Source organism: Arvicanthis niloticus, chromosome 14 (assembly GCF_011762505.2).
Source record: "Arvicanthis niloticus isolate mArvNil1 chromosome 14, mArvNil1.pat.X, whole genome shotgun sequence".
Classification (NCBI taxonomy): Eukaryota; Metazoa; Chordata; class Mammalia; order Rodentia; family Muridae; genus Arvicanthis; species Arvicanthis niloticus.
Window position 1 is genome coordinate 48,810,813 of NC_047671.1, and position 18,988 is coordinate 48,829,800.

General features: G+C 44.4%; 1 protein-coding gene and 1 long non-coding RNA gene across 4 annotated transcripts in view; one reads left to right on the top strand and one right to left on the bottom strand.

Moving 5' to 3' along the window:
* The window catches only part of LOC143434334 (uncharacterized), a 314,842-nt gene that overhangs the window by 112,469 nt on the left and 183,385 nt on the right, over positions 1-18,988 (bottom strand). The gene's annotated exons all lie outside the window — the stretch shown is intronic.
* The window catches only part of Fgf1 (fibroblast growth factor 1), an 87,864-nt gene that overhangs the window by 57,823 nt on the left and 11,053 nt on the right, over positions 1-18,988 (top strand). For 2 of the 3 annotated variants that reach the window (XM_076912738.1, XM_034518568.2), the window contains one exon: positions 10,316-10,518. In XM_076912738.1, coding sequence (XP_076768853.1) covers positions 10,350-10,518 — 169 coding nt within the window. In that variant the 5' untranslated portion in view covers positions 10,316-10,349. Of the gene's footprint in view, positions 1-2,345; positions 2,478-10,315; positions 10,519-18,988 lie in introns of those variants that run through there. The other variant, XM_076912739.1, reaches the window with a different exon arrangement.

The window sequence follows — 18,988 nt, forward strand, 5'->3', positions numbered from 1 at the left end:
CAGTATTCTCTCCATGGCATGTGACCAATAGAAGTTACTGACACATGAAGTATGTCATCTTGATGTCCCCCAAGTATTTGATTCTGGAAGCCCAGGAACAGTACGTCTAGTAACTTGTGAGTTCCTTGGGATCAGTGGGCTCCTTAAGGACTGGAGAGGAGGCTGGGAATGTACATCAGTAGTAGAAAACCTGCCTAGCATTCAGGAGAGACTGGGTTCAGTCCCCAGTGCTGAAAAGAATGGAGAGGAAAACTAATAAAACCATTTAGGCTCTCTGTCATCATGGACAACATAAACTTCAAACCCACAAATTCACAGAGAGCCCCTGACTGTGCATTATAGCCATCTAACCCAGTGTTTCGCAACTTGTAGGTCGAGACCCCTTGAGGGTCAAATGACCCTTTCACAGGGGTTGCATATCAGATATCCTGCATATCAGATATTTCTATTATGATTTGTAACAGTAACAAAATGACAATTATGAAGTAGCCATGAAAATACCTTTATGGTTGGGGGTCACTACAGCATGAGGAACTGTATTAAAGGGTTGCAGTGTTGGAAAGATTGGGAGCCACTGATCTAAGCAACTGAGAAGACAACATTGTTTCATGTAAATGATGACGGAACATTCCAATCTCGCAGAAAGGCCCTTTCCGAGTACTGCCAAAGTACCCTTAAATGTTAAGACTCAAGTTCCTCCCCTTCTAAATCAACAATACAAGGGTGTGCACAGTGAGTCAAGTTAGCAACAACCAAATGCTCCCAAGTTCTCTAGGGTCAGGCTAAGCACTTTGGATGCCTCATAGGTTAAGACTCATAGTGACTAGCACAGCAGTCATGGTTATGGGGGAACAAGCATCTGAAAGAAAGAATAGTTTGCTAATGAATGTCCAGCAAGATCTGAACTCAAGTCAAATGGTACAGCGGTAAATCAGGTAGGGGACGAGTAAAGAAGAGAAAGAACACAATATTTAAAAATACGTATTTTTTTTTTCATTGAAATAGAATTCATTACTTTCCCACCTTTCACCCCTTTTCTCCTTCCTGCCCTTCTCAGGTACTTTCCCTCAACCCCTTCTTTCTTCCCACCACTCAACTGGACAGCCTCTTTTTCTTTATTATTGTTACATACACATAAATGTATATTTATGCACATATATAAATATAATTTGTTGGGTCTGGTTTTGTTGTTTGTATATATAGCCTCAAGGCCACTCTACAATGGGCAGCCAGTAAGTGTGCTCATCCCTGGGAGAGGGTATTTCTCCTCCCAGACGTCATTAGTTGACTGTAGTTCTTTGTCTAGGGTGGGACCTCATGCAATTTCCCCCCTTCCACATTAACATGTCCATTGATATTGCCATGGCTCCAGTCCTGTTTATGCAGCCATTTCTATTGTATAAGTACTCTATGATGGTTTAACAGAAGGCAGTACAATTTCTGCCTGGGCTATGGATCTTTCAGGTACTTGAAGGGTTTAACTCCTGAATACTCTGGCCAAAGTTCACCCCCAATGTTGAGTACACAGTTTACTGTCGATGGTGGAAAAAGGATTTCAGCTCATGGAAAGAACTGGCTTAGGGACAGCAGGTTGATATGCCAATCCAGGCCAGCCAGCCAGGTCACACTCACATCCGTGCAGAGCACCTAGGCCACATCAGGAGACACGAAGAGAGCTGGGAACACGCTGTTTCCATGCCCGCGGCCAACTTTCCTTCACAGAGGGTGTTCCTGCCTCGGGACTCTGTGTGGCAGAAATAAAGAGAGCTGAAATCCTTCTTCCAGGCACTGTCAACACATTTTCTTGGTCAGATAAGGAAGCTAGACCTCCAGATAAGGGTTCTCGTCCTTCTGGACTCAGTAATTTTCATAGTATTTGTTCTGAAGAAGTAAGAAAATAATAATTACAGGTGGGAACAGACTTCAGGGTCTGCTTCTACGGAAGGGGTTTCCTGGCTAATGTGATTGCAATTAAAATCACGTAAGACTCTTGGCTCAGCCTCTCTGTCAATAGCTGCAGGACGGCACCTGCTCATTAGACATCCTGATAACATATTTCTATTGGGACAAACAGGCAAAGATATCTGCCAAGTGTTGGAGGCAGAAGGAGTCAATGGCTTCCATCTCCAAGCTCCAGAGACTAAGGAACCAGGCAGTCAAGAGCTAGTTAAATTGTATTCACTCACTCAATCTACAAATATTTCTCAAGGACCCGTTAGGTGCCAGGCATCTTGCCAGCCTCTGGGACGTCATAGTGAGCAAGACAGAGCAGTTTCTGCCTCTATGGAGCTGGCAGCCCAGTCACGAAGGGAAATATTAATTAAATAATCACAAGCGTGGAGATGTAATTAAATACTGATGTAGGATTTCCAAAGGAGTAAGAGGTGGTCCTGTGAGGACAGGAGAAGCCGGGCTCAGTTCAGAGAAGTCAGGAAAGGCTTTCTGAAAGAACTGTCGGTTGACGAGCACTTAACCAGGTAGGTGGGGCAGAGGGAAAAGGAAAGTGTTCCAGAGGAGAGAAGGGCATGGACAAGCGGCCCAGGGCAAGAGGAAGGGCCATAATCTCTAGGAAGTAGAAGGCAGGTTTGCAGAGGACTCCAGATAGGAGATGAGGTGAGGGAAACCAAGGCCTGGACTTCCAGCAGGCTGTAGCAAGGTTTTGGTGCTTACCACAGCAGCAGGAATGCATTGGAGGGGTGTGACCATGGAACACAGCTGGCAGTGACACTGCTGCTGAAGGAGCCCAAAGAACCAGCATCTGACCTGGTGTGTGTGTGGAGTGGATGGGTTTTGGGAAGTCAAGGTTGGAAAGTGTGTCTACACAGAGCTTTCTGGAGGAGGAATTGTGAGAGCTGAATTTTTGAGGGGATGATATGACTGGCTGGGCTACAGTGGAGGAGAGAAAGAACCTGTTGCTGTCGGGTTTGGGATAAGGGCTAGAAGAGGGAGAAGGTTTTAAAAGGCCGGTAAGACAAGGCAAGAGTTAGGCAAAGACCAGATCATGAAAGCTGCAGAGGCTGTGACAGGAATCTACACTTATTCCTAAAGGCAGCAGAAGTCTGCCAAGCCAAACATCTTCTGGGGGGAGCAATTCTCAGGTTTCTGAGGTGGGAAGGACTGAACAGTAGGGCTGAAGTGAGCGCTATTAGAGACCAGAGTGCTGGGCAGGCCACAGCTATCCAGGTGGGAGCTGCGTGGGGTCAGCGATGGGCAGGGGAGAAAAGAGGAATCTGCTTGGGAACTTTAAAAGGTGAGAGGGCCTTGCCACCATCTGATGGGTGGGAGCGCTTTCTATTCAAACGGTAGTCTGGGAAAACAAATGCTTCTATCTGGGTTGAGTCTTGCTTTTGCAATCTTGGTAAATATCCCACGGATCTCTGAGAGTAATGGTGGTCACTCTATTGGTAAGTGAAGATCTTCTCAGACAGGTATTCAGTTAAACGGTGGTCATGGCGTTCTATCATCTGCATCTTTCTTTGTAGGCTTATAGGTTGGTACTATTGTCCAAGGCAAAGGTAGGCCAAAGATTCTCATCATTATGAGGTTATCAACTTCTTGGTTTGTTTTTTTTTTTTAAACCTTGAATACATGGAAGCTGCATCATCAGATATACATAAACTTGGAAATTTCAAATCTATCTGTTGAATTTTTCCATTCATCACTGCTTGATGATTCCTTCATGTTTTTAATCATTCTTTTTACTTTGGAATTATTTTATCTCATACTAATGTAACCAGGGCATCTTTTAACCTTTTATTATTATTTGTCTATCATGTTTAAAAATTTAAAATACTTATTTGAGAGAAAGAAAGAGTGTGTGTGTGTGGGGGGGTAATGGGTACATGTTTGTGTGCATGCATAGGCTAGAAGTCAGCCCTGGGTGTCTTCCTCCATCAGTCTGTACTGTTTTCTGAGACAGCATCTCTCACTGAACCTGGAGCTCACTTGATGGCCACTGAGCCTCAGGGACCCGCCTGTCTTTGCCTCATCAGCCCTAGAATTACAGATTACATCCCATGTGTTTTCATAGATGCCAAGGATCAGAACCCATGACCTCCTTAAGGACCAGGCATTTTACTGACAGACTCCTCTCCCCAGTCGCTCTTCATGGCTCTGCCCTACATGCCTATCTTGGGCTGACTTACCTGAACCTTCTCCTCTCTACCTCCCTCCCCCTTATACCTGCCTAACCCTCTCATCCCTGGCACCCCTCCTTCCACTCCTACATATGTTCTGTCACCTTCCCTCTCCCCCAAAGCCTGTTTGTCCCCTCCCAAGGCCCTCTTTCTAATTGTTTAGTCTCTATGCACACTCATGCTCACATAAATATACATAACACAAAAATTAGAAGATAGGATCTCCATATCAGAGAGAGCACAGTGTTTTTGAACCCCGGTTACCTCACTTAATGTGATATTTTCAAGTTCCATCCATTTTTCCCGTAAACTTTATATTTCACCTTTCTTTATGGGTGCACAAAATCCCCTTTGGCGAATGTTCATTTCGATATCCATTCATCGGCTGATTAACATCTATCTAGGCTGACTTCATCTCATAGCTATTGTGAATATAGCAGCAGTGAGCTTGGCGGTGCACGTGACTCTGCCATAGGACATAAGGGTGCTTTGGTTATGTATTCAAGAATGGTGTGGCTGGGCCATTTTCCCGGGAGTTGTAGTTTCACCTTTTTGAGAAGTGTCCACACAGATATCCACAGTCCTGCTGTGGTTTATGCTGTCATCAACTGTATTTCCAGTCCTATCAACTGTCACTAAAGGTTCCCCTTTCCCTACATCCTCACCAGCATGATCCCATTTGTTCTCTTGGTGACAGCCATTCTGCCTGGGGTGAGACAAAGCTCACAGTAGTTTTCCCTTTCATCTCCCTAATGGTTATGAATGGTGATCAGTTCTTAAAAGTGAATTCTCATTTGTATTTCTACTGTTGAGAACACTCTGTCTAGTTCCTTAGTCCATATTTTGAGTGGGCTGTTTTTTCTCTTATTTAACTTTTTTGAGTTCTTTATATATTCTAGATATTAATCATTTGACAGCTGGCAAGTCATTTGTCAACTCGTAAGAAATTTCTCCCACATATAAGCTGCCTCTTCATTCCACTTGGTTGTTTTTTTTAAGACTGAGTTTTGCTGACTTATCCATAGTGTGCCACTGAAGCCGGTTTATTTGTTTTACCTTTTTGCTTTAACCATTCTGTATGCTTATATTTTAAATGTATCTCTTGTAATCAAAATATATATGCCTATACGGATTTTAAAGCACCCTTAAGCTAAATAATTTAGTCCATTTACATTTATTATGGTTATAAATATGCTTGTATTGATTTTATTCATCTATTTTTGAATACTATTTTAACCTTTCTAAATTTTTTTCTGGATAATTTATACAAATGCAGTTTTACCTACTCTGTTTCATCCCTCTAACCTCTACTAGCTGTTAGCTGAAAATGCATTTTATTTATTTTTAACATTTAACATACATATCTGACTTAATAAAATCTAAAGTGGGATAACATCTCTAGGGGCAGTATTAAGGCTTCTGGGTGGTTCATTTATAGAGACATGAACAGTATATAGAACTGAAGCTAAGTCCTGTTTTATATGTGCTAGGTTTGAGGACTCCCTTAATAGAAACCCACTATTTTTAATGGCCTTATGCAGTTTGAAAAATGCCTTTGTACATGAATAGTAATGTAAAGAGCAACAAGGGTTAAAACAGACCTACAGGTGTCAATGTGCGTTTGTCTTTGGTTCTCAGAACTATAAACCTTCCTCCAGTCCCCAAGAGTCACTTTCATAACTGTCCAGATGCCCACATCTGAATCTGCAACAATGACTTGAATTCTCCATTACACAATAGTCAATCTTTGCCTCCTTCGTCTTCTCTGTTATCACCTTTATGATTTAATACGAGGGAATCTTAGCTAATTTATGCCACACATGAAAGATAATAAATAAAAAATTATCTTAAATACAGCTGACCCAGATCACATCAGGCTTCAGCCAGTTTAACAGAACCATGTGCTCTTATGTCTAACAGGTTGGGTCACATTTTTACGCCTTCCCAAGTGCTTTTTGAATGTTGTGTTTGTTTAACCCTTTAGAGGCCTCAGTGCAGCAGGTAGCGTGGGGATCATTAGAGGAAATATCTCCCGGGTAAGCGGCACTGCCACGTCCTCACAGTCCATGTGTGCATGCCCAGGGCTGTGCAGTAGATACTTGGTATCCCACATGGAGAAATGACAAAATGACAAGGCTATAACTTCCTGTGTTTGATCCAGAGGCCACAGCCGACTGACTCTGTCAGCTCTAACATGCACATTCCCATTGGTTTAGTGTTCCTCTTACTTTTCTGTCACTAGCAAACCAAGAAAATCATCTGGCTTTCCTAAAATCTCAGCAGTGTCCCAAATCCAGGAGCCGGTTTGTTGTAAAAGGATGAGAGGCCGCCCATTGGATTTGATCTTCCCCATCTCCCATGCAGAAAATTCCCTCTTCAGATAACCACTAAGCCAGACAACAGTAATAAAAAGCAGGTCTTGCAAATCCACACTATACTTAACGCCTGATTTCACTGACTTGATGGATTCATTTATGGAAGCATTTGTGTAAATTCCCAGGGACCTGTTAATGTTGCGGCTTTTTATGGTTTTTGCCACGCCATATACTTCCTTTATTCATATCCACTAGCAAACAATGGATAAGCCAAAGAATTCTGGACTGTCCAATTCTCGAAACATAGATAAATTGTAAATAAAATTAAGAATAGGAGGTTTTCCATGCCTCACCCTATGGCTTCAGATGATTCATAAATCCACCTGCCACAGCTAACAGCTCCATAGCATAGTGATGCCAGGCTTATTTTAAGGAGGCAACATGTGCTGTTCAGCATTCATGTACAAATGTGAGCTACAGGGTTAGTAGAGGGAAGTATTCAAACTATATAGCTCTCCCATGACTGTCCTGCTTACAGGAGAAGCAGGCAGAGAATAAAGAACTGTAGATACCACAGTTCTCACTGCATTCCAGTAGGGCCAGAAGGACCTGCTGGATACTGGCCAATGTCACTAAACTGTTAAAGGTTCTGAGGGGATAACATTCAGACTACATAGCTTATACACACATGAAAATGAGAACATTAGTATAATCCTTAGCCAGAGTTGGTACCTCTAATCCCATCCAGCCTTCTGGTGTATCAAACTGTTCATCTTCATCCCAATTGTTAGAGGCAAGGATCCAGACAGGAAGAGCCAAATCCATGCCCAGCGCTTTGAAACAACCTAACAGCCACTTCTAGCTGGGACTGAAGAAGGAAGGCAATCCTTGACATGTAGTATACTGGCCCATATGAGAGGAAATGCAAACAGAAACTGCCATTGGAGAAGATAACAGGACAGTTCTACTCTCCTAAGACTGACAATACCAGTGGTAGCCATTAGAGTATGATGATTGTTTCCTGTATAGAAAATTAGGTACACAGCTTAGGAAGTATAAGAAATGCAATCAGAAACCACCAGTGGAGGAGACCCTGAGGCAACAGGAAAGTTCTATTCTACTAAGATTAATACCAGTGTGGCTATTGTTTCCTGTACAGAAAACTAAGTACACAACTTAGGAAGCATTGGGGATACTTGGGGATAAAAAGAAATGAAAAAAAAAAAAACTATATGATCTCTTAATGACATTGTAAAAAAAGAGGAATCTATGGGCTAATATTAGTAGAGACACGTGCATCAGTCACACTTTAAAGAGCGATATTGCTTTACATCATAGGGGATCCAGGAAGCTGGGATGTGGCTCAGTGGTACAGTGCATGTTAAATTAATATGCAGAGCTGGGCAGTGGCGGTACATGCCTTTAATCCCAGCACTAAGGAGGTAGGCAAATCTCTATGAGTTCAAGGCCAGCCTGGTCTACAAAGTGAGTTGTAGCCAAGGCTACACAGAGAAACCCTGCCCCAAAACAACAAGAAGTTAATATACTGGAGACTCTATCCCCAGCACTTCTCAGGGGGAAAAAAATCAAGTGATTCAGAAAGAAGCAGAGTAAGGAATGTGAGTAGGATAAACATTTGAGAGAGGAAAATATTGAGAATTTGCAAGGAAAATACAAAGTGTCATGCAAGGCAAACCCTTCTTCTGCAGCTGATGTAAAAAACAAAAACATTTTCTGTCTCTTGCCGTATTATGTGGCAAGAACAATGTTGCACCATTTTGTTGAGGAGCCATTTGTGATAATCTGTCTTTGAAAGTATATGTATATTTAAATTGGGGGAGTATCTTTGCAAGGGCATCCCAAACAATATCTGAAGCTGAAGTCAATAACTGGCCTGTAAGAGTGCAGAGTAGGAAAATGTACCAAGAGCAGATATAAAAAGGTAGATGCTTCCAATTCAGGCTCTGGTTCTGGTCACAAAGATAAGTTATCCAGATTGGTGCTTTGGTTGATGATGGAATAGTTTCCCATGAGTACTTGTGCAGGACTCAATAGGGCATGGGACGTGGGATTGTGGCTGGCCCCTGGCATGAGTTTCTTCTGGACTGAGCAGCTATGTGGAATCCTGCTACAGACAGAGCAGGAAACAGATGCAAAGGAGGTTGTTGGAGATTTCGATCATGATAGTAAGCTAGAAGGCAAGTTCATGGGAGCTGGTGTGCATTTGATGCAATGGGTAAAAACCCCACTTCTGGTCCCAATACTTTCATATCAATGAAATCATGTAACCTTCTCAGCAATTAAGCGTAAACTGGGGCTTTGTGTTCACTGACCCATCCTGAGACTTATCTTGCTTGTTGACCTTACACAAGCAATTTAACACTTCCAAGCTTTGTTTTCACTTTTTAAAAGATTTTTTTTAAGTTTTTTTTGTTGTTGTTTATTTTATATATGTGAGTACACTGGCACTGTCCTCAGACACACCAGAAGAGGGCATCAGATCTCATTACAGATGGTTTGTGAGCCACCACGTGGTTGCTGGAAACTGAACTCAGGGCCTTTGGAAGAGCAGTCAGTGCTCTTAACCACTGAGCCATCTCTCCAGCCCCTGTTTTAATTTTTATATTGGGAGTATTAGCATCCACATTAAAGGATCATGGTTAAATTAATAAATATTATCCTTCAGCACAAAATACGTTGTTAATTGATGATGATCATTGTTATTATAAAACCACTATAATATATATTTATATATATATATATTTATATATTTTTTTTATATATAGCTCCCTGCTCTTCTTTAAACAAACAAACTAAAACAAAAAACTTTCACTGTCTTTGTAGCTATTAGAAATTTCTTCTCCTAAATGGTTGGGCAAATACATGGCTTAAAATTCTCTCTCTTATTGATTTTGTTTTCAAGTATCCTGTGTCAATAATTGATATATTTTATACCAATATGAATTTATATATTATATATAGATACATATAATATAAAATGTTATATTAGTGTATATCTGTACATCATAGTGTAGTATATATTATATTAGTTATATCTGTGTACAGATTATATTAGAAAACAATTAAGGGAAGGTGGTCTGGACACAAGGACAGACCTGAGTTCTCCATGTGATAAGAGAGTCTGTGGAAGACTATGACAAGGCAGTGGCCAAGCACAGCCTTCAGATGCTCTGTCTCAGAAAGTGTCCTGGGTGCAATGCTTGCTTTTTTTAAAGGCCCCAAGCCCTTCTTCCCTTCTTCCTTCCCTTCTCTGCGTCCTTTCCTTCCTTCAGCAAACTTAGACAGTCTCCATACATATTAACCCTTTGTTGGCCCTGCAGCACCCTTGGTTCACAGGTGCTCAAACGTTCAGGCCATCTGTGACCTCTGCCCCACTCTGGCTTGGCAGCACCTAGTCAAAACAGTATGAGGGTGGAAAATAAAACCTCAGCCTTGGCCTCTTGGCTTTTGTGGGTTTTAGCCAGACCCCAGGTGTTATTTTAGTGCAACTTGAGTATTTAATTTGAAGATGTGTGTAGACCAGAAGGAGGGACCAAGACATAATGCTTTTCTTTTTGACCAAGTGATTAAATTTGAAGTTCTAAAAAAAAAGAAAAAAGAAAAGAAAGAAAAGAAAAAATCTAGTTTGTTGCAAAGTTGTGTCCAACTGAGAAGAGAGAATTGGCTGGAAAACCTCTCAGGCCAGGAACCATCTGTCCCTTCTACCACCCGCCACCCCATAGGCCTATCCACCTTGGGTATCACCTGAACAGTCTGTGGCCTCGAGTGACCCTTCCCTTCCTGATTATGTCCATCACACCTTTACTGGAAGAACGGTCTACAGGTGCGTTTCATTTCTTTCAGTGCCTAGCGTACCACCACCGGTTACTGCTGAGCCATGGCCGAAGGGGAGATCACAACCTTCACAGCCCTGACTGAGAGGTTCGATCTGCCTCTAGGAAACTACAAAAAACCCAAACTGCTCTACTGCAGCAACGGGGGCCACTTCTTGAGGATCCTTCCCGATGGCACAGTGGATGGAACAAGGGACAGGAGCGACCAGCACAGTAAGCAGCCATCTGAACTACACTCAATGCGTTTTCCTCTTCCCTAGTCCAGCACGGGAAGCTAGAGCACAGGAACTGGGTATAGGAACCCATTTTCCAAGGCTTTATGTAGGCAGACTGCACTGAAAAGCAAGGTAACGCCCATATACCAAGGGGCTGGCTTTGGAAGATGAGGAACTGTGGGCTATCCTTAGCTAATTGCATCTCACTGCAAGCTTTTGGAAGGATTCTCTGCTGACCTGATATAACTTTTGCCAGAATTTAATCACTGCTCCCCACCCCCAGGTTTATAAACTAACATAAGATCATCCCCCCCCACCCCGCCCCCAGCCAGACAAGGGCCTACTCACTCCACTATGGGAAGAACCTGATGAGCAGGGATGGGAAATCCTGAACGAAGTTATGGCTTCAATCTCAAGTTAACAGACTCTCCAGGTGATGTCTCCACTGGGCTTGATTTGAGAATCCTAGTCTCCAACCGCAGACTAACACATTATAAATTACGCAGCTCTCCTGCAACACACTGTGCAGATGTGGCTGTGGTGTGCAGGAGGGGTAAAGTCATTCTCCAGACACTAATGGAGCCAGAGATGGGAGCCATAGAGCCAGAGGCTGACAATTCTGGCCTTTCCCAGCAGTCTGGCTTTCAGACCGCGTTGGTAAATGGAGGTATGACTTAGGGGAAGGAACCCACCTACTCAGTACTTCTAGTGCTGGTGTCTGTGTGTGTGCGTGTGTGTGCGTGTGTGTGTGCGTGTGCGTGTGCGTGTGCGTGTGCGTGTGCGTGTGTGTGTGTGTGTGTGTGTGATATTAGGTGTCTGCTTTTTAGCTTTCTACTAAGAGTCAGGCATTCCCTGAGTACCACTAGGGTATTAGATATTGTAGGGAAGCCAAAAGTCAGATTTGATCTCTGCTTAGAGGAACAGCAATCTCAAGAGGCAGACATGCTGCCATGCTGCAAGCCAAGAGAGAAAACCAAGGAGTGAGGTCAGGAGATGCGGGAGAACGCAGGTGGAAACAAGGTTCTAGGGAACGGGCTTGAAAGTGGGATGCAGGTTGCTGATGGGAAGGCTTGTGTGTTCGATGTTTAATTATACCTGGTGTAGGTACTACACTTTGCAGACCTAGTGCAATGGCTTCAGGGAAACCCCTCCGTGCAGCCACAGAGGCACATGTAACTGGGATGGGTGATGGCTTTGTCTCCTCCTTCCCCCAAAAGGCAGGTGCTCGGGCTTGCAGCTGGCACAGGCTTATGATTTGGGGGCTTTGTTTTGATAGCTTGTCTCCAAGCGGGCCTCCTACAGGTTTCCACTCTATGAAGAATAGGTACCAGAACAAGCCAATAAAAAAGATTCTAGAACATTAAAAAAACAACAACAACAACAACAAAAACCAAAACAAGTTTGGGCTGAGGCTGTATGTAGCCTAGTTGACGGAGGCCCAGCAATAGAAAAACTGGACATGGTGTCACCCATCTAGGATCTCAACACTCAGAAGGTGCAGGGGAGAGTAGTTGGAGCAAAGGTTGTATTGCTGTATGATGTCATGTATTGCTGTATGATGTCATGTATTGCTGTATGATGTCATGCATTGCTGTATGATGTCATGTAACTCTCTCAAGACACCTGTGTTCGGTATTCTCATGTCTTAATCACAAAAATAAGGCCTGAGAGTTTTTGTCCAAGTTCACATGACAAATACCCCATTATGCTATATACTGCTGATGGGATGGCTTGTGTGTTCGATGTTTAATTGTACCTGCTGTAGGTACCCCACAGACTCAGTACAGTGGTGGCTTCAGAGATACTCCTCCGTGCAGTCTCAGATGCATATGTAACTGGGATGGGTGACAGCTTTGTCCCCTTATTCCCCAGAAAGCAATATAGTATAATATAGTAACACAACTCAGGGGACCAAGCTTTAATTCCTCTGACTTTAAATGTTTAGACTTAGTCTTATCAATTTTCTGAACCAATGGGCAATTACAGTGACATGCTTCTTAAGGTTTGCCTAGTTCTTGGAAACCTTAAACTTCAGAGTAGCAAGAGCCTGCAACCACTAGGTTTCTGGACAAATATCATGTGCCTTCACTATGATCATTCTATCATTAACAGAATAGGATGTCTTGGCTGCAACACACTGGGACAGCTTGTGGTGGGATTGGGCTATAGGACTTAAGCTGTCAGAAGCCTTGGGAACCCAGCAGCGCTCAGGGGCACTTGTCATGTGAACTTAGGCACACATTTTCAGGCCTTATTTTTCTGAATGAAAAAGTGAGAATACTGATCACAGGTTTCTTGGGAGAGTTAAATGAAATAATATAGTAACCGTTTTGGGTGCAGTGCCTGCCTGGCCTAGGGTAACTGTTCAGCAGTCGCTGTTACAACCCACAGCCTACAGACCCCCTGCAGTGTATGGATGCACAACATGAAACAAAGGGCCAGACTGAGGCTTTAACTCAGAGTGTCTCTGCCAACCTTCAAAGCAGTTATGTGAGCTTATTGTGTGCTTACTCTGAAACAAAGAACCAGGGCCAAGGGGACAGAAGTCAATCCTGCAGTAAGTAGGCAGCAATCTGTCCGGGACCAGTTGAAACCACAATGGACAATGTGCCTACCCTCACAGTCAGGGCGCTGGAATGCTGGCACTCATGCCCTACCCTGCCACTTACTAACCAGACAATTAGGATTCTCTCTGTTTTGCATGAAGTGCTCTGAGAGAGAAGCTTCAAGTTGTCCAATGAGGCTTCTAATCCCCAGTGTCCCCAGGGGCCTAATTTGGGGCAGTCTTTTCATCTCATTGAGACTCAACTGAAGTGGCCCTCACAGTACCAATCAGCCTGCCACAGAGGGCAAGCCAGGCATGGGAGCTCTCCCTGAGTGTGGATCTGTCGCCCTCTTCTGCCTAGTGTTGGCACTGCTGTTCAGAACCTCGGGCCTCCGAGAACCAGTCAGCTTTGGGCAGTTTGGAATGGAAGCTCTGGAGAGACATGATCCACACACACAGTCTGCCAATTGGGAGTTCTAGTCTTTGATCTTTGATCATTGGTCTGAGCATAATGAGAGGCTGTGGAAACAGGCAGAGCCATATTCCAAAGCTTCCTGAAAGAAGAACACCCCTAAAAGCCAGTCAGATACTTAGGTAAATTATAAAACCCACAAAATACAACTTGCTTCGGGGCCCTGCAAGACACATAACTAATTCCTTTCACAGTATCTATTTGTCCTCAATGAGTTGACATGCTGTGGTCAGAGTGCGGAGATTATCCAAATTTGTCTGTCTTACCCTTGGGAGACACAGTTCTCGGGTACCTTATCTGTGGCCTCAACCTCTGGAGGATGCTGTACATTGACTATCCTAAAATAGATTTAAGTAAAATGTCTCAACCAGATTCCTGTAGAAGGGGCCAGGGGCAGGGAGGTAGGGAGTGAACTTGTGGCTTCACCAAGACTTTGGACATAGCTGCAGGCAGTTATCCGCACACAATATTGCACAATCGCACACTGCCACAGTGTCCATGATAGAGATGAGCAGACATTGGTGACTGCAGATTCTGAAATCCGTGGAGATGCAGTTTGTGAAAAGGTAGCTTTTGACAGCAGACAGCTGGTTCTGAAAGACATGTAGCTGAGAGTCCATTCTGGACACGGAGTGTGTGAGGGATGCCACAGACGGCTGCCCCTCTCCTTGCAGCTACACTTCTGCACTTTCTTGTCTGTTTATTTACTGGAATCTCTCCTGCAGAGTCCCCTGAGCACAAGGACTCTGGCTCTTGATGCTCCACGCTGCGGCTTTTGTGTCCAGTGTATTGACTGCTCCTTGGTTAAGTACCCAGTGAGCATTTAATTTGATGAACCACCGACTTGTATTGTTGGCAGAGAGATTTAAATCCAACAATATCTCAAGAAGTGCCAGTCAAGCACTGACACATGCTAGGCACTGCACAGACGGTCAGAGTCCCAGCTAACATCAGCCCTTGGAGGTCACAAGTAACCATTGTGCTGAAAACCCAAAAGCTAACATGATGTGACCAGCTCCTCACAGGGAGAGTGTGTGGAGCCTCTCTCTCTCTGTCCTAATACCAACCTGCTTTCCTTGAGGATCCCACAACCCTGATAATAACATTTTCACCCCACAAACTAATTACATTGGTGTGTTTATCCTATCACATGGTACAGACAGGCAAGGACAGATTGATGTCTTCTTACTGTATTTACCAGATTTCCCTTGTGGCAGTTACTTTTCCTCTCTGTGCCTCGGTTCCCTTGTCTTGAGAACAAGCATGCTAACAGTTATCTACATCACTGGGATCCAGGGATGTGAGATATGTTTCTGAGGGTGTCCAGCACACTGTCAGGCACCTAAATGTTCAAAAGGGTGACATTCTCCATGGTGGTCATTGCCTTCCTCCCCAGGACTGATAGCTGGCCATTCAATAAATGTTAAATGTGTTCACAGAACTTTCGGTGACTTTACACCCCAGCTTCTCTGGGGCTGTCTCAATTGGAACTCCTGCAACCTGGCACAGAGCCACAGCCTGCCCCAGCCCTAGCCCATCAGTTTCTTCCCATTTAACTTCCCTGGCACAGAGGCCACTAAGGCAAAGAGTTCTATGCTTGTCTGCTTCTCCTCCAGTTTCCTCTCTGGAGAAGGCATGCCAGGGCTTACTCTTCCATAAGATCAACAACTGGGATAGCAGCTGCAGAGACAGGAATGGCATACTCCTGACCATCCCTAAGCTCCAGCCTCCTTGTGGAGCCCACAGTGGCCCCAGCCTCCCCCAGCTCGTAGGAAGGAGACTGGGGGTAGGAGAGGGGGATCCTCAGTACCACTTGCCCCACAGATGGAAATGTTCTCCAGCAGAGTGTGTGCCAATCAAATATTTATAAATCTAGCCACATCCTAAAGGCACCAGGGGAGTTTGCTGGTCCAGAGGATCTTTCTGCATTGCCCTGGATCCAAGCAGACCGCACTCCAGTGAAATCCCTCCCCGTATACTGTTTGGGGGGAGTCCAGACTTCCGTTGTCTGGTCTGATGGGAGTCCACATTTAATGGTAAAGGCATTCTATTCCCCACCAGCTTGGACTCCAAGTCAGAACAGCTTTCCAAATAACCACATTGGGGAGGTCTGGGCCCTGCTGCTGTAGCCAGAGAGAGAAGCAGACCTACAGGAAGGAATGTCCCCCACAACAGGATGCGCCAGCCTGCCATATGTGGTACATCAACCTCCCGGGCCCCTGAGTCTAACCCAAGACCCCTTATTTGATTATAAGGGAATTCTTCTAGAGAGCCTACATTATACATATGAATACGCACACACAAATGTGTCAGTCAATCTCTGGACTAAATAAGAAAATTCCCTGACTTTTTTCCAGATGTTTAAAGACAAGACACCTTCACAAATGTTAAAAACTCTTTTCCGTATGTACACACACACACACACACACACACACACAGAGAGAGAGAGAGAGAGAGAGAGAGAGAGAGAGAGAGAGAGAGAGAGAGAACCACTGGAATTTTCCCCCCTCCAGTCCATTTTCCTCTTCTCTGTCTTTAATGTTTTGCAAAGCCTGGTTTGTGGTTACACTTTAATTATAAACTCCACTGACATAAAACAACCTGGCTGAGTTCTGAATGAGGCTGACCTCACTCTGAGTAAACACAACCAAGGACGGGAAGTCTCCAACCCAGAATAAACTGGGCACGTAATCTCTGTGGCCTCTCCCTGGGCAGCAGGCATAAAGGGCAGGCCATGCCACACAGGAGCGAGGCGCTCCTCTCTGGCGTCCCAGCCCAAGATACCAGCTGTCACCTTTGCAGTAAAGATCCCTAGCGCAGGACAGGAGTGAACATGGGGTGTGCCCCAGAGCTCACTGCTCCTGTCACCAGCTGCCTTGGATTCTTTTCCCTTCTTTCTGCTCTTAGAAAGTAAGGGATCGTGTGCCTCTCCATGAACAAGCTTTGGTTACAACAGCGTGGAAGCTTATGGTCACAGATAGAAAAACAGACACCAGCTGTTCCTTAGGCATAAGGGACTAGTACCCAGGTAGAGGCTGGTAGAGCCTCTGGAAAGCACAGGGCTCTGCTTCTGGAAGAAGCTGTAAGTACCCAGAGACCACAGGGTGATGAACAGTGAACAAGGAGCATACGAGTGTGAGCTATCGAGGTGATCTTGTACATTTCAGGCTAATATGTATGCTTTATATTCTCAAACCAACACTCTTCAACATCTGTGCTTACCACAAATGAGGCTCTAGGTTCAATGCCCAGTACCTAAAACCAAAACCAGAAACAAAACACCTAAAGGTACAAGCCTGACTTCTCCTGGGAAACTTAGGGCCACAGATCCACCAAACACTTGGAGAAGGCACTGTTGTTATGTTTGCCATAATAGTACTTGGGAGCGAGCCTGAGGCAGGAGAATCACTGCAACTGCCAGGTCAGCCTGAGCTACAGAGTAACTGTCAGTTGAAAGAAAGAAAGAAAGAAAGAAAGAAAGAAAGAAAGAAAGAAAGAAAGAAAGAAAGAAAGCAAGCAAGCAAGCAAGCTACCACATCAGCCTGAGCTACAGAGTAACTGTCAGTTGAAAGAAAGAAAGAAAGAAAGAAAGAAAGAAAGAAAGAAGAAAGAAAGAAAGAAAGCTACCACATAAGCCTTTTCCAATTCTACTCAAGTCAATTTTTATAAGGCTCTGAATTTCTAAAAGAATTTTCTATCGACCACTAGATTGACTTTAGAAAGCTGTTTCCTGTTCAGCTAAATCAAAATTTACAGTCTCCATTTCAGAACTGAGCTAAAGGAAGTACTCAACTAGCTGCAGACTTTGGTTTTCAATAACAAGCAATTTGAAATGCCCAGGGCTGCTGTCCTTCCTGTGCACAGACAGCAGGGTCTCTCTCACAGTAAGGACACCATTCACCTGGTGGTGGTGGTGTTAAATATAGAGAAGTAGGGCTCCTGTGACCCTCCATCCCATCCTGCACCCCACCCCTGGTACTTCTGGGTCGTAAGGACACTCACATCTTACGGATTCCCTGTACTCAAGCCTGAGATGGGTCACATATCACTTTAGAGATCACCAGGAGCAAGAATGGAGTCTTTGGGCCAACACTGTAGCTTGGTAGGTAAAGCACGTGCTTGCAAGTCTAAAAACTGAATGTGGTTTGGTTTGGTTTTGGTTTTACTAGAATCCATGTAAAAGTTTTGGAAAGAAAGAACTGACTCCACAAAGTTGTCTTCTGACTTCTACACTTGTGTCATAGTATGCACACCCCCTTCCACATACACTTCATACCCACACAATTAAAAAAGGGGGGGGGGGGGGCTGAAGAGATGGCTCAGTGGCTAAGAGCACTGACTGTTCTTCCAGAGGTCCTGAGTTCATACTCCCAGAAACCACATGGTGGCTCACAATCAATCATGCCCCCTTCTGGTGTGTCTGAGGACAGAGACAAAGACAGTGCACATTGTGCTCACCTAAAATAAATAAATCTTTTTTAAAAAGACAAAAGGAAAGAGAAAGGAAGGAAGGGAGGGAGGGAGGGAGGGAGGGAGGGAGGGAAGAAGGAAAAGGACAAGAGTCTTGAATAGCTCTAAGGGTCTGTCCATTGACTAGAAACAGACCTTTAAAACATTTCCACCTCTGAAAGGCAGGAAGAATTTGTGGGAGATGGTGAATCATTGATAAAAAACTTCGTAACAGCTCATGTGTATGTGGTTACAACACAAAAACATACACTAGATACAGACCAAAGACCAGCAAATGCCATCAACCCAGGACCCAGAGATGGTTGCAGAACTGATTTTATAGAACTAGAGAGAGCATGGGGATGAACCAGACTCCCCTATCCCCGCTATGGGTCCCAAATCCCCAGTTTCCTGCCCCCTGTCCACCTTTTCAGCCTTCTCAAGGCAGCTGCTAGACACACCTGCCTGGCTGGTATCTAGTAAGTTTTACACTTTGCACACATGAGTCCGTGAGCTATACACACCAGCTCATGCTTCTTAGAAAGATCTTTATCAGGGATTTCTTATTTGCCTCTCTTCACTGTATGTTATCTCCAGCTTTTCTCTACAACAAAGAAGGTGGGAGAGATGACAGAAAGAGGGACAGAGTAACAGGGTGGGGGAGGGGTGGTAACATTAATTGTCCTTTTTACTCTTGTATCTGCTTTTGTTACTGAGCTGCTGAGTTACAGGTTTGTGTGTCTGTCTCCCAAGTCCTGTGTAAGCCTGGACCATATCTGGCACTGTGCATAAACTTTAGTGAACATGCATGCGTGCACATGAGGGCACGGAATGGCTTTTAATCCTTGCCCCTACTACAATGCTGCAGGAGGAAGGGACGTGCTGTGTGGCCAGACCCTGCATCTTTCTGAGGTCACACTTCCGACATGCTGTGTGGCCAGACCCTGCATCTTTCCGAGGTCACACTTCCTACTCCCGAGATAGTCCCCAGCAGCCAGCAGC